Source organism: Fragaria vesca, linkage group LG2, assembly GCF_000184155.1.
Source record: "Fragaria vesca subsp. vesca linkage group LG2, FraVesHawaii_1.0, whole genome shotgun sequence".
NCBI classification, from domain to species: Eukaryota; Viridiplantae; Streptophyta; class Magnoliopsida; order Rosales; family Rosaceae; genus Fragaria; species Fragaria vesca.
In genome coordinates this window covers 3,785,421-3,799,703 of record NC_020492.1, presented here as the reverse complement: position 1 = coordinate 3,799,703, position 14,283 = coordinate 3,785,421, and the positions used below count along the sequence as shown (strand labels likewise).

The 14,283-nt window shown below is 38.7% G+C and overlaps 3 protein-coding genes across 3 annotated transcripts; all 3 read left to right on the top strand.

Moving 5' to 3' along the window:
• Positions 1-938: 938 nt before the first annotated feature.
• Positions 939-3,467, top strand: LOC101312010 (probable polyamine transporter At3g19553-like). Its single transcript, XM_004289742.1, has 2 exons — positions 939-2,445; positions 2,631-3,467. Exons 1-2 carry the CDS (start codon positions 1,469-1,471, stop codon positions 3,172-3,174), a joined length of 1,521 nt encoding a protein of 506 aa, XP_004289790.1. The 5' UTR covers positions 939-1,468; the 3' UTR covers positions 3,175-3,467.
• A 454-nt stretch (positions 3,468-3,921) lies between these two features.
• On the top strand, positions 3,922-5,852 carry LOC101311717. Its single transcript, XM_004289741.1, has 2 exons — positions 3,922-4,003; positions 4,338-5,852. The coding sequence occupies exon 2, from the start codon at positions 4,471-4,473 to the stop codon at positions 5,440-5,442; it is 972 nt and encodes a 323-aa protein (XP_004289789.1). The 5' UTR covers positions 3,922-4,003; positions 4,338-4,470; the 3' UTR covers positions 5,443-5,852.
• A 5,192-nt stretch (positions 5,853-11,044) lies between these two features.
• On the top strand, positions 11,045-13,069 carry LOC101311427. The gene is made up of 2 exons (XM_004289740.1): positions 11,045-11,188; positions 11,506-13,069. Exon 2 carries the CDS (start codon positions 11,653-11,655, stop codon positions 12,688-12,690), a length of 1,038 nt encoding a protein of 345 aa, XP_004289788.1. The 5' UTR covers positions 11,045-11,188; positions 11,506-11,652; the 3' UTR covers positions 12,691-13,069.
• Positions 13,070-14,283: the final 1,214 nt, after the last annotated feature.

The window sequence follows — 14,283 nt, the reverse complement described above, 5'->3', positions numbered from 1 at the left end:
GATATTACGATACATCATTATTTTTTTTTTAATAATATTTTGTGCTATCAACGTTCTATTCTACCTATTCTTTTCAATGTTTTTTTAATGTTAACATTTTGTTGTCTTTCAATTGTAATGTTTGGAACCCTCGATAACCTAAATATTATCTACTAACTCTTGATATTAGAACCACATGATCATATATTATTATCTTTGCGTACATGAATTAAACTTGTGAACATCTAATGTACCATTTTAGAACATGTGTTTTTGGTTTACGTACAAGTATGCGTGTTGTTTGGTTCATGCTGTGAATGCTAGTCGATCTTCGGATCTGATGGTCTTTCCAATTAAGTCAAAGCCAACGGACCACCAAGTATGCGTGTTGTTAAGTTAATATAAATTTTTTTTTACGTATGTTTATATATTTCAATCAAATATTACAACTGTATTCATCGAAATTAGATAGATGAACACTAAACTTATAATCGGTTGTGTTTGTCATTGCATCTTTATTTTTTATTTTTCATGTAACTCTGTAAGTATTGAGAAATCTATATAAATCATACATATGAAATCTGTAGATTTCAGAAATCAGTGAAAGTCTGTGATTAAAAATCGATTGTTTTAAGAAATCAGTGAAAGTTTATGAATTTTTCAAAGAGTTTGTAGACTTTTCAAAAAGTCAGTTAATTAAAATAAATCTGTATGAATCCAAATATAATACACCTCCCGACTTAGATTTTGTATAAGTATAATTCCTTGATCCAATAGGACATCTGGTTAATAAATTGGAGAAGAAAGAATTTACATGAGAATGAAATTTAAACAAAATGCCAAACGAGCCATAGACCAAATGAGAATCCACATCTGACCAGATTGGGATTGGCTACGTACAAAGCAGCTTCATTCTTTACGCAATCCCAGAAAATGGCATACGCAGCTTCCTAACTTTCAAACATATATGTATTATTTCCAGCTGCTTCCACATCAAAAGTCAGAGATTGAATGTATGATTGATCTGTGTTGACCCCACAAATCCAAATCATCAATCCTGACCATTCCTTAAGTTGGTTGAAGATTAAGAACCAGTCCAATCATTGCCATGGTTTCCAAGAAAGCAGGGTAGGAGTGGATTCATAGATCCAACACCTCTCTTATGCAGATTAAAGGAAACCCAGTTTGGTAAATCTTCAAAGCACCAGGTACCTCTTTGCAACATATTTAACCATTTTGTTTGAATGAGATTACAGTCTAGAGTTAGAAACCTTATAGCTCAGCATCATAGGTAGACCCAGTTATAAAGTTGAATCCTTTATGAGTTTTGAAGCAATTTACAGGTTAAAATTAGTTAGTGCTTAGGAACATGACACAGTTATAAAGATCAAACATTTGGGTATAAGTATAACCCAATTCACTGAATCGGTGAATCCATTAGTGGTGCTTTGGATTTCTAGTTTTGAATATTTTGATCGGAAGTTTGTGGATGGGTGAAGAGGGACTGGTCAGTGATGTCAAGGACACAGCTGCTGCCAAACCAAACCCAAAGTTGACACTTCTGCCTCTTATAGCTCTGATTTTCTATGAGGTTTCTGGGGGTCCTTTTGGAGTTGAGGATTCAGTCAGGGCTGGAGGAGGCCCTCTTTTGGCATTGCTTGGTTTTTTGGTGTTTCCATTGTTTTGGAGCATTCCAGAAGCTTTGGTGACAGCTGAGCTTGCCACAAGCTTCCCTGAAAATGGTGGATATGTGCTGTGGATCCAAGCGGCTTTCGGGCCATTCTGGGGTTTCCAAGAGGGTTTCTGGAAATGGTTTAGTGGTGTTATGGACAATGCTTTATACCCAGTTTTATTCTTGGATTACTTGAAGCATTCATTTCCCATATTTAACCTGATGGTTGCTCGAATTCCAGCTCTTTTGGGAATAACATTCTCATTGACTTACTTGAATTACCGCGGGCTGCATATTGTTGGGTTCTCTGCGGTTTCCCTTGCTGTGTTCTCACTGTGCCCATTTGTTGTGATGGCTATTCTCTCGATTCCTAGAATTAGGGTCAAGCAGTGGCTAGTTGTGGACTTTAAAAAGGTGGAGTGGAGGGGATACTTCAATAGTATGTTTTGGAATCTGAATTACTGGGATAAGGCAAGTACCCTTGCAGGCGAGGTTGAAAATCCAAGCAAGACATTTCCAAAGGCTCTTCTTGGGGCTGTAGTTGTGGTGGTTTGTTCATACTTGATTCCACTTCTTGCTGGTACCGGAGCCTTAAATTCTCCATCTAGTGAGTGGACTGATGGATACTTTGCAGAAGTTGGGATGTTAATAGGTGGCGTTTGGCTCAAGTGGTGGATTCAAGCAGCTTCTGCAATGTCGAACTTGGGGTTGTTCGAGGCAGAAATGAGCAGTGATGCCTTTCAACTTCTTGGGATGAGTGAGATGGGAATGCTTCCGACTATATTTGCTTCAAGGTTAGTCATTCTCTATGCTTTCACTTCCTTGCTGATTGCTTTTTGTTAGAATGTCTCATCTATTTTCTTTTATTATCCAATATCCCTCAAGAAATGACCTTCAAAATTGAGTTTCATATCTGTAAGCTGAAATGTGCTGCTTGTTTAGACGTGTCTGATTGTCGTTTTTAAATGCATTCTTATAGGTCTAAGTATGGAACTCCTACCATAAGTATTTTGTGCTCTGCCACTGGAGTCATCTTCTTGTCGTGGATGAGTTTTCAGGAAATCTTGGAGTTTTTGAATTTCTTATATGCTATAGGAATGCTTCTTGAGTTCGCTGCTTTTATAAAGTTGAGAATAAAGAAACCAGACCTTCACAGACCTTACCGAGTTCCCTTGCAAACATTTGGGGCAACAATGCTTTGCTTGCCTCCTGCATTGTTGCTTATTCTCGTTATGTGCTTGGCTTCTCTGAGGACTTTCTTCGTAAGTGGTGTGGTGATTATAGTGGGTCTTTTGTTATACCCTCTTTTAGTTCATGCAAAGGACCATAGATGGGCACAGTTTGAAGCTGAACTACCCACTGAGGCACCCAAGAACTGTTCGGACGGCCACTCTGTGGTTTCACATTTGCATCAAGAAGTTCAAGATGAATCTTCTGTTAGCCTTCTCTCGGACTTGCGATCTGTTAATGCAGAACAAGAATCTTCGACAATAAGGCCAGAAGAAGCCTTCAAATTAGAGTAAGTGGCCTTTATCATACTTCTGTACTACAAATATGTGTATCACTAAAACTTTCACAGGTTGACCAATTACAAAGGAGCGTATTCTTTAGCTTGTAAAGAGCTTGTAAAGAAGCTGTAATCCTAGTACTTGTAAGTTGTAACATAGCATATTTGATCTTTCGCTATGCCATGGTTGGTATAAAGTTATGGTCATTTAAGTGTACTTGAACAGGCCACAATGTGAGGGATTATATTTTGTGTCTGATCATCACAGAACTTCAAAGTTCTGTATGATATATGAAAAATGTTTTAAGCATACCAAATGGTGAATTGCAGGGCAGAGATAATACAATCTTCTGAGCTTATGTGCTATCAAACAGAACATAATGACATCTTAATCAACCAGAGATGTAAAATGGGAATAAACTCACAGGGTCTTTCGCCATCATTGTGCCGATTGATTGTTCTTATAGCTTCGAAAATGAAAAGAACATTAGATTTTCACGTCCAAGATCCAAGCTTTATCACATAAAAGTTACTATTACGTGTTTCTATTTATCAGAGTGGAGGGAAAGGAAAAACACAACACAGTTACACTTACACAGTTAATAAAGTGAGCAAACAAACGGGGCCTTGAAGACCAGAATAGCGCACGTGTGTGTTTTGGTACAAAAGAAGGTTCGGATAGCGCACAAAGTTCTACATCTTAATCCTTGTTTGGTGGGTGTCCTTGTTATAAAGTACTCGTCACAGTTTACAGAAATAGCTTCCAAACAAAACAGGCAAATCATCCAGAGACAGACTCCACTACACTTCTTCAAGCCATTGACTTGGAACCTAAATCCACTCAGGTGTGTGTTTCTCTGAAACTAGTTTCATTCCTTGGTCAACTCGCTTGTTGGGTTTCTATTTCTTGCTATAACCTCAAATTGGTTTCTGCCACTTCTGTCAATTGTAGCTGAAATCTGACTAATTAGTTCAAGTTTTGTTTCTTCTACTCTTTCTCTTTAAATCCCAATGTGCTAAAGCTATAGGAGTTTGTTTTTGATCTCTTAGAATAGTCAACGTTTAGTTCCCACTGATATTGTTTCTGTAATTTGAGCAGAATTTGTAGTTGGGTCTTGTTCATTTTGGTTATAAAGTCTGGAAATTTCGTTTTCTGATTCCATATTGGTCAATATACAGATGGACATTGTCTGGAAGTTTGGGCATTAGGATTTGGATTGAAGATTTTGCATTCTGTCATTTGGGTTTTTCTTTGGAAAATTCTATGTTTAAATTGAGATGTGGATTTTGTAAATTATAAGAAGTTAAGGGGATGAAGATGTTGCCCAATCAAAGCTTTTCTCGTATCGACACTTTGGAGCTGAAATCGATGATTGTTAGAAAGATTGGGCATGAGAGAGCTGAGAAATACTTTGAACTGATCAGAAGATTGTTTAGTTTGAAGATTAGTAAGTGTGAATTCAACAAGTTCTGCATTAGGATTATAGGAAGGGACAATCTCCCTCTTCATAACCGGCTTATTAGCTCTATCATCAAGAATGCACACCTTGCAAAAGCTCCACCATTGCCAAGTTTTAGGAAACCCGGAAGCACTCTTACTGTTAATGTTGCAAACGAATATAAGAGGAATGGAGATGCAATTCCTCAATCCCCTCTGACAGGCCGGTCTGCAGTTGATGGAGACCACAAGTTTCTTGACCGTCCAACTCCTTTGGGGCCAAATGGGAAGCCCCAAGGTGTTGCATATCAGGAATCAGTCTCCAAAGCACATCAAAATGCTACTGAATTGCTTTCTCTTGGCAGTAGGCCTCCAATTGAAGTAGCCTCGGTGGAAGATGGAGAAGAGGTTGAACAGGCTGCAGGAAGCCCGAGTATTCAAAGTAGGAGCCCAGTTACAGCTCCTTTTGGTTTATCTATGAATTTGGGTGGATCACGCAAATTTCTCCATAGTGCATCAGTATGTCGTACATACCACCTGGAAACCTGTCAAAACTGCAGTGAGCTACCTGATACAAGATCATTAAAAAGTCGTTTGGAGCGGAAATTGCAGATGGAGGGTATCAATGCTTCTGTTGACTGTGTTAACCTCTTGAATAATGGATTAGATGCTTATTTGAGGAGATTAATTGAACCTTGTATAAGGTTCGCTGGGATGAGGCAAAGAGAATCTACTTGTGCAACTATGTTAGATTTCCGTGCATCGGTGGAGTTAAATCCTCAGATACTCGGTGAAGACTGGGGCATACAGCTTGAGAAGATTGTCTTTCGTGCTTCAGAAGATTGAAAGAAACTCTACACACACATTCAATAGTTGGTGAGATCCTAAAGTTGGATATTACACCCCCGTTAATCATGGTTCAGTATTTTGAACCCTTTATTTGACCTTATACGAATTTCTGCTGCTTCCTGCCATCGAGTTTTTGCATTGCCATACAGAATGAAGTTGCTGGTTCTGTGGGAGGTTTTTTAAAATTGTTGTGCCGGTGGCCTGTTGATATGATAATCTGTTAAACTTCGATACAAGTAAGATCTCATTGCTCAAAGAGTATTTGACAGAGGTCTTCTGTTAATTTTGTGTTCCCTTTTTTCTTTTCTAGTGGCTAGTTATGCTATTCCAGTCGCATCAGTGGTTGGTAAATAGTTGCATATCTTTTGTATGTTCAAATATTTATATGGAATTTACTATTCTTGCTCACCTTCATTTAATTTGAGTTTATCATTCTTCTCAACTGTTGAAATGAAACTCTGCTACCCATTATGTCAAACTCAACTTAGTTCCTCAGTCTGTCGGAAGAGCTGGTCACAGGTCATAATTTGTACAGGTTATTGTATTTTACCATTTATGGGCATGGATTCTAACTTGAAAATCTGTATCTCTCACAAACCTGATATGCAGGGTAGACAGTTATATTTTGAACTTACACACGTGGCATTACTCTTTGGCCTCTGTGCTGACATTCATACATGTAGCCCTTGACAGTTCAACTGCCTCAGTATGTCACCAGAACTAAGTTCTGGTTTCATCATAATTTATATCTTTGATTGTGAGCTTGCTTCACTTTCTAGTAGACTAGTGAGGAATTGTGTTTCTGGGCACTGATGGTCAACTGTAATCCTTAAGAGGTGAGAGTTTGATTATGATTAAGCATATTAGTTACCACGTTGAGCTCAACTTTGTTTCCCACCTATGATATACAATTATACATGAACATTTGTCTGGTTGTTGTTGCTTCCAATCCCCGCATGCTCACATTCACGGTTGATCTGACGTTGGCAGAGAAACTAGAAGAATCAGAATCATCTTCAAATCAGAAATCAGAATGAATATGTGACATAGATATTGCCATATTGGTCTGCTGAATGAAGGTACAGTTATTTAGGGACTAGATGTGAAGCAGCTTTAGAAAAGGGTTTTATTTTCATTACTTTTTTCTTTCCAAGGGAAGCTACAGAGTACACTATGACATAAAGTGTTGCAGTTACCTCTACATGTCATAGTAAAGACCAATCTAGCCATTTTTTCAGCCTAATAAATGTTAACTGATGTGCTTGTCTTCAGGTTCTTTTTTTTTTTTTTGGTAATGAAAAATTCATTGAGAGAAAAAACAAACAACAGCAGCTAAAAACAAAAACACAAAGGAGACAAACTGCCCCATTAAGGAGGGGGAGAAGCTGCATCAAAAAGTAAAATTCGCATGAGGGAGGATGGAGGGTTGGAAAACCAATCTTCAGAGCACACCCTCTGCAGAGACAAAGAGGCCACAAAGTCCGTAGCCGAGTTTGCCTTTCTGTTGGTCTAGGACCAGTAAATTCGCTTGAAACTTGAGGTCTTTCGCTTGATTCTTGAGACTAAGGTTGAAGCAGACCAATCCACAAGCGACAAAGGATTTTGAAAAGCCGAAATGAGGGAGAGAGAGTCTGATTCCAACGAAAAAGAGGAGAGGGAGAGAGAAGAAGCTAAACAGAGGCCAAGATCAATGGCTTTGGCTTCTGCAACAATGGCAGATGGCACAACATCTAACTTTGAGGATCCAGCAACAAGAAGACCTTTCTCATTTCGAACCACTACAACAAGACCACAGGAGAGGGAATCAGAATCCCAAGCTGCATCTATGTTAAACTTCAATATTCCTTGATTCGGGGGGGGGGAAAGACTGGAGATTTGAAGTATCAACAGTCCCCAAGCTATGATTAGGAAAAAACAAATTTCTGGGGACTCTTAAAAACTCTTCCACTGTTGAGAAAGCTCTTGAAGCAACTGAGATTGGATCAGGGACAGTTTTGTTGAACACATAATCACATCTTCCTTTCCAGATGAACCAAAGTAAGAAAACAACATGAGTGAAGAAAGAGTTTGCCATTGAGCTATTTTGAGACTAATGATTGCAAAGAGCTGTGAACCATCTATCCATGGAAGTGATAGATTGTTCGTCTATCTTGTAGGATAGAGGATGCACAAACCAGCATTTTTGAGCCCAAGGACAAAGTAAGATGACATGCTCAATAGATTCTGAATGATTATCACAAATTTGGCAAAGCGAGGAGGGAGCAATGTGTCGTTTGCTTATAGCCAGATTTGTGGCAATAGCTCCAAAAAGAACTCTCCAAATAAAGTGAATGATCCGAGGAGGTGCTTGAAGATCCCACACACATTTCCATAATTCTTTGGGGGAAGAATGTGGCTGATGAGGATTGGTGGAAAGGGCTGTGACTTGAGCAAATATACAACTCTTGTAACCAGACTTTACTAAGTAAAAACCTGTGTTGGATTCTTTCCAAATCAAGGAGTCCTCATTCGCTGCAGTACCAAAAGAAGTTGCCATGATTGCATTGATGTACTCCTGAGGAAGAAGGAGGAGAATAGAGGAAATATTCCAGGAAGCCTGATCATGGTTAATGAAAAGAGAGACAGGTACTGAAAGAGAGTTTGGGGGAGCAAATCTATGAAGACTTTCAGAGGGAAAAGAAGTAATCCATTTATCTCTCCAGAAATCAATAGAATGACCATTTCCTATCTTCCAGTGCAAACCTTTTTTCAACAGAGAGCGGCCATGAATGATGCTCGACCAAACCCAAGAAGGAGAGGCTCCGCAGGTAGCTTTGAGAAAAGAAGTTTAAAGGAAATAACTACTTTTAAGGACACGAACCCATAAAGCCTGAGGGTTGTTGATAATGCGCCATCCCAATTTAGCCAGAAGAGTAGTGTTAAAATCAGTCATACTCTTAAAACCCATACCTCCTTGACATTTTGGGGTTCCCAGAGCTTCCCACTTTTTCTAGTGAAGTCCATTCTTCGTATTGTTGCCCCACCAGATGTTTGATAAGGCCGAATTAATCTTTTTGCACACTGAATTTGGGAATTTGAAGATAGACATAGAGTATGTTGGAACAGCCATAGCAACTGCTTTCACCATTACTTCCTTGCTCGCCTGAGATAGAGTAGATTGATTCCAACCTTTAATCTTTGCCTCAATTTTTTCTATAATGAAATTTAAAGCAGAGACTTTAGATCTTCCCCAAATGGTAAGGAGACCTAGATAATTCCCTGGATTTTGCATCGCCTACATCCCAAGCACCCAACTTAACAGGTGAACTATTTTCAGTCTAGTGCTTAGACTGAAGAACAAAGAGGATTTTTGTAGATTGATAGACTGTCTAGAGGCTGAGCAGTAGTGAAGGAGAATGTCTGATAGGACTTCACAATCGGCAAGAGAAGCTTTTAGGTAGAAGATGGAGTCATCCGCAAAAAAGAGGTGACTGATAAGAGGACCACCCGTATTTACCCTTATTGCATTCAACAAATTCTCCGAGCAAGCCTTTCTTATCATGCAAGAAAGCACATTGTTAACAAACAAGAAAAGGAAGGGGGATAAAGGGTCTCCTTGGCGAAGCCGCCTGGTAGGTTTGAAAGTTTTTCCAGGAGACCCATTTACTAGCATTGCCATTGAAACTGTAGTCACACATGACATAACTAGAGGAACCCAAGTACTGTGGAAACCCATTTTAACCAAAACCTGTTGAAGAAAACTCCACTCCACTCTATCATATGCTTTATTCATGTCCAATTTTAAAGCCAATTCCTCATCACCTTTTGATCTCAGAAGTTTAAGATGGTGGAAACACTCATGGGCTATCACCGTATTGTCTTGAATTTGACTCCCCTCTACAAAGGCTGATTGGTTTTCCGAGATCAGGTTAGGCATCATAGGCTTTAGCCTATTTGAGATGATCTTCATCAAGATTTTATATGCAAAATTACACAGAGCAATAGGTCTGAATTTGAAGCATGTTCAGGAGCTTCAACTTTTGGAATGAGCACTATAAAGGTATGGTTGAACTTACCAAATATAGTTTGAGCTTGAAAAGAATCTGTGATAGCTTCCACCAGGAGAGACTTGACTATATCCCAATAAGTTCTATAAAAAGATCCAGAGAAACCATCAGGACCAGGAGCTTTCTGCGGACTCAAACTGAACACAGCTTCTTTAATCTCATCTAGACTTATGTCAGCAAGAAGAATATCATTCATTTCTTGAGTGACCACCTTGTTTACAAAACCCAGAACTTCATCAACATGCTCCGAGGACGAAGCTTGATACATTTCTCTGAAGAAACCATTTAGGTGATTCACTATTTGTCGTTCCTCCAATAACCATTCCCCACCATTGTCCTTTATTCGTAGAATCTTGTTGTGCCTTCTATGCATAATCATGAGCAAGCCAAGAAATCCGGGAGCACTGTTTCCAATAAATTTCTTCGTAATTCCACCAATTTAGGATATTGTTTGATGCCTCTGATATTACACTAGAAACGTCATACATATCTGAGTCTAACGCTGCCTGGATTTTGGACAACTCATTGCTTGTTTCCTTGGAGAAATCCGGGAAAGTTAGCTTGGCCCACTTCTTCAAAAGTGATGAACATAACATTAGATTCTTATCCCAATTCTGGGTAGCAGATATACCAACATCTCTTTTCCAATTTTTCATAATCACTGAGACACTATTTGGGTGGCAAGTCCACATATGCTCTATGGGACTAGCTTCTATTGATGATGACTTGAAAAGCTAAATGCAGGACTTCCCCAAACTAGCTTGCTTCCAGAATGTTGTATTTATTCGAATACCTGTGTAAAGGCACTCAACTGCAGTCAGTTGGCATTTAAATCCAGATTTGAAGGAGCCTAACTGATTGTGAAACCCAGGATCTCTTTTGGTGTCCCCCTCATGGCCTCATGGACATCACCAATCCATTTATGACACCTACCTACCAGTTCTGCTGGCATCTGAACTCTGAAGGAGGAAAGAAAATGTGAAGGTGGGTAAGGGTTGGTTCTTCTCAGCTATTTCAGAACTCAAACGTGAAATAAGTTTTTCATTTCCTTCATTGGGACTTTTATTTGGTCATGATCCTCTAATTTTTTATTTATTTTTGATAAGAAATTAAACTCAATTAAATTAAGGTGCCTGAGATTTACATAGCCGTCATAATCCTCTAATCATTATGTTATGTGCATTTGTGTCCTACCATCTAAATATCCAAATATGAGTAGATAGGCTGGAAGTGGGTTTGAACCCTGATCTAAATAATACTTTAGTTTAAGTCTCGCCCTGCAAGCCAAAATGACTGAAATATTTTATTTTTATTTTTATTTTTTACAAAATATCTATGTTTCAAGGGACAAATGGAGGGAAAGGAAACCCAAAAAATAAAAAAGGCGCAAACAAACGGGTCCTAAGCGGAACAACTCAATTCTGAATTCTCAACTCAGAAGCTCGCACGTGCCGTGGTACGACAATAGAAGCTTCGAAGCGAAACACAAAAAGCGCTTAACTTCCTTCCTTAATCCCTGTTTGGTCTGTCCTTGTTATGACACAACCCAAAACCAAATATATAGAGCCGCTTCCAAACAGTAACAAGTACCAAATCAATCGAACCCCCAAAAAAAAAAACAAGCCAAGAATAAGAAAAATAAAAGCAGTGAAACTCGACCAGGCCAAACCCAGCAGCATCGGCTTCATTCAACTCAGGTGCGTCTCTATTCTTCATTCTTTGGTCAATTCGCTTTTTGGGTTTTCAATTCATGTCCAAATCTCAAATGGGTTTGTCTTACTTTTACATATTTCTGCTTAATTTGTTCAATTTCTGCTTCCCCTAATCTTTTGGTGAATGTCTGAATAATTTTTAGTAACTTTTATCATCAATGAAGTTCAGAAGTAGTGGAGGTTATACTTTTGTTACAGTATTTGTGTATGTAATTCGAGTAAAAATTGTAGATGGGGATTTGTTTATTTTGATTGAGAAATTCTGGGTTTTTGTTTGCTGATGCTAATTTGGTGAACTTCAGGTGGAAACACTCTATGGAATTTAGGGTTTTAGGTTTTGGATTGGAGATCTTGTTTTCTGGCATCTGGGTTTTGTTAGAGGATGCAAGGTTTTCAATGAGGAATTGAGGATCTGATTTTGGTAAATTAGTGGAAGTGGAGGGGAAAAGATGATGCCCAATCAGAGCTATTCTCGGATCGATACGTTGGAGCTGAAGGATCTGATTATTAAGAAGATTGGGCATCAAAGAGCGGAGAGGTACTTTGACATGATCAGGAGATTGTTTAGTGCCAAGATTAGCAAGTGTGAGTTCGACAAGTTTTGCAATCAGACTATTGGGAGGGAAAATATCCATCTGCATAACCGGCTTATAAAGTCCATTATCAAGAATGCCTGCCTTGCAAAAGCTCCACCCTTGAGAGGAGTTAAGAAAGCGGGAAGCCTTAATGCTAAAGTTGATAATGAGTATCCTGGGAGTTGCCTTCAGTCGATCTTTCCTAAATCCCCTCGCAAGGTCCGCTCTCCACTTAATCGAGACCACCGAAAGTTTCGGGATCGTCCAATTCCTTTGGTGCCAAATGGGAAGCCGCAAAATATGGTTTCTGAAGAACCAATTTCCAAAGCACAAGAGCAGCATGAATTGCTTTCTCTTGGCAGCAGGCCTCCGGTTGAAGTTGCATCAGTGGAGGATGGAGAAGAGGTTGAACAGGATGCAGGAAGTCCGGGTATTCAAAGTCGAAGTCCCGTAACGGCTCCTCTTGGTATATCTATGAATTTGGGTGGATCACGCAAATTTCTTCATAATGTATCAGTCTTTGGTGCATACCGCCCTAAGACCTGTCAAAACTGCGGTGAGCTACCTGATACAAGATCATTAAGAGGTCGTTTGCAGCAGAAGTTGGAGATGGAGGGTATGACTGTTTCTACTGACTGTCTTAACCTCTTGAATAACGGATTAGATGCTTATCTGAAGAGGTTAATTGAACCTTGTATTCGGTTAGCTGGGAGTAGGCATGAAAAAGAGCAACCGAATAGTCTGTACATACATGGTTCAAATGGGATGATTGGTAGGGGAGATATGCTAAGGGAAGCAAAGTATGCTACTATGGTAGATTTTCGTGCAGCAATGGAGTTAAACCCCCAAATACTTGGTGAAGATTGGGCCACACAGCTTGAGAAGATTTCTTTGCGAGCTTATGAAGAGTGACAGCATCCTTATACACACAATTAGCCGTTGATGAGATCATGAAACATGAAATTATACCCTCAATTTATTCATGGTTCAGTGTATTGAACCAATTCTTTAACCTTACATGGAATTTTAGTTCCTAGCTGTTACTGTATTGCAATATGAAATAAGTTTTAGATTATCTGGGAACTGATAGATGAAGTTCATTAGGTTGGATTTAGATATAGGCTTGATAATTGTTATGGAGGAGGCATGTTAATATATTGAAATGTAAACTTTTTGATACAAAGAAAGAGATTGTTAGCGTTTGAAGATTTTGACACTATTCTTGAAGTACTGTTTGTTCTTGTTTCCATCTTATTGGCCAAGTTATGGGAAAACACTATTCACAGTTACCTATTTAATTTTCATGCATTGCTTAGTGCTTACCTTATTTCATACAAGGGTCTTGTTCCTCTAGGAACTGAACCTGCCTGCTCACTTGGCTTATTTTCTCAGTGTCTTTTTGAGTAACAGGTGCCTGGAAATGATATATTTCTTACACTCTTGGCGCATTTGGTGCATTGTAGTAATTTGGTATCATAGTCAATCTCTAGTTAATCTCAACCAGGTTACAACAATCCAACCATGTAGGATATATGGTTCTTCCTTTAAATATTTGCTGTTTTATCATATCTCTCTTCCGATTTATACACAAAGATTTTCGCTGGCTCAGCTGTTATAACTGCATTTGAAGTTTTTTACATAATCATATGTTTAAGGCCAAGAAACTATGTTTTGATTTGAGCCAAATTTCTTCAAGTAACATCTTTATGGGTGAAGGCAGCTTGGAAGCAAAGCTGCAGTCTAAACAGGTGAGATTTTGATCACCACCAAGCATATTAGTTGTTCCTGCTTGCAACATTATTTTCAGCTCGATATTTTACGTATTTTGATATATCTCTGTGAGTCAGAGGTGTTGCTTCATATTACTCGTGCTATTTGCTAATTCCGTTGTTTGATCTTGAACAGATTACATTTACTCCTAGTATGAAAATTTTCCTTTTTCTAGGAATGACTGCCAGGATTATTGATTATGTCCTGAAATATCTGTTGTCTGTTCGTGCTTGTTACAGTTGAGGACTTTCTTGACGACAAGCTGGTGAATAGCCTGCTGTGTATGTACTCAAGTTGGCAATCGATAAGAATGTTCGGTACCGTTTCACTTCTGTGCAGGCACTCAACTGGTGGCCGTTTAAATCAGGAGCAGCGACTGGGGGATCCATTTACATCTGAAGACTGCCAATAGTTGATAGTGAAATCCAAAGTTTGTGGTGTATTTTTCTACATGGACCTCACACAGCATTTGTCGCAGTTAGGCTACCAGTTTTCAAGAAACTCTTGATGTTGTGTTGGTCTTTTGTACTGTTTTTGTAATTGAACTAGGGTCTGGTTCAAGGGTCCTTTTTTTTTTATACATATTTTATGACACTCATTCGTGGACGTCAAATTTTAAAACTTTTAATAGTCTATATTAATTATTAATATAATGTCAACACACAAGAAAGTGATGTGACTATGACTATTTATTTTCATAACAAATTAGATTATACTTTTCTTTATTAAAAAAAC

Excerpts from the sequence above, each read along its gene's own strand:
- LOC101312010 (XM_004289742.1), top strand. The coding sequence starts at position 1,469 with ATGGGTGAAGAGGGACTGGTCAGTGATGTCAAGGACACAGCTGCTGCC. Across the intron at positions 2,446-2,630 it reads CCGACTATATTTGCTTCAAG|GTCTAAGTATGGAACTCCTA; the intron begins GTTAGTCATTCT and ends GCATTCTTATAG.
- LOC101311717 (XM_004289741.1), top strand. The coding sequence starts at position 4,471 with ATGAAGATGTTGCCCAATCAAAGCTTTTCTCGTATCGACACTTTGGAG.
- LOC101311427 (XM_004289740.1), top strand. The coding sequence starts at position 11,653 with ATGATGCCCAATCAGAGCTATTCTCGGATCGATACGTTGGAGCTGAAG.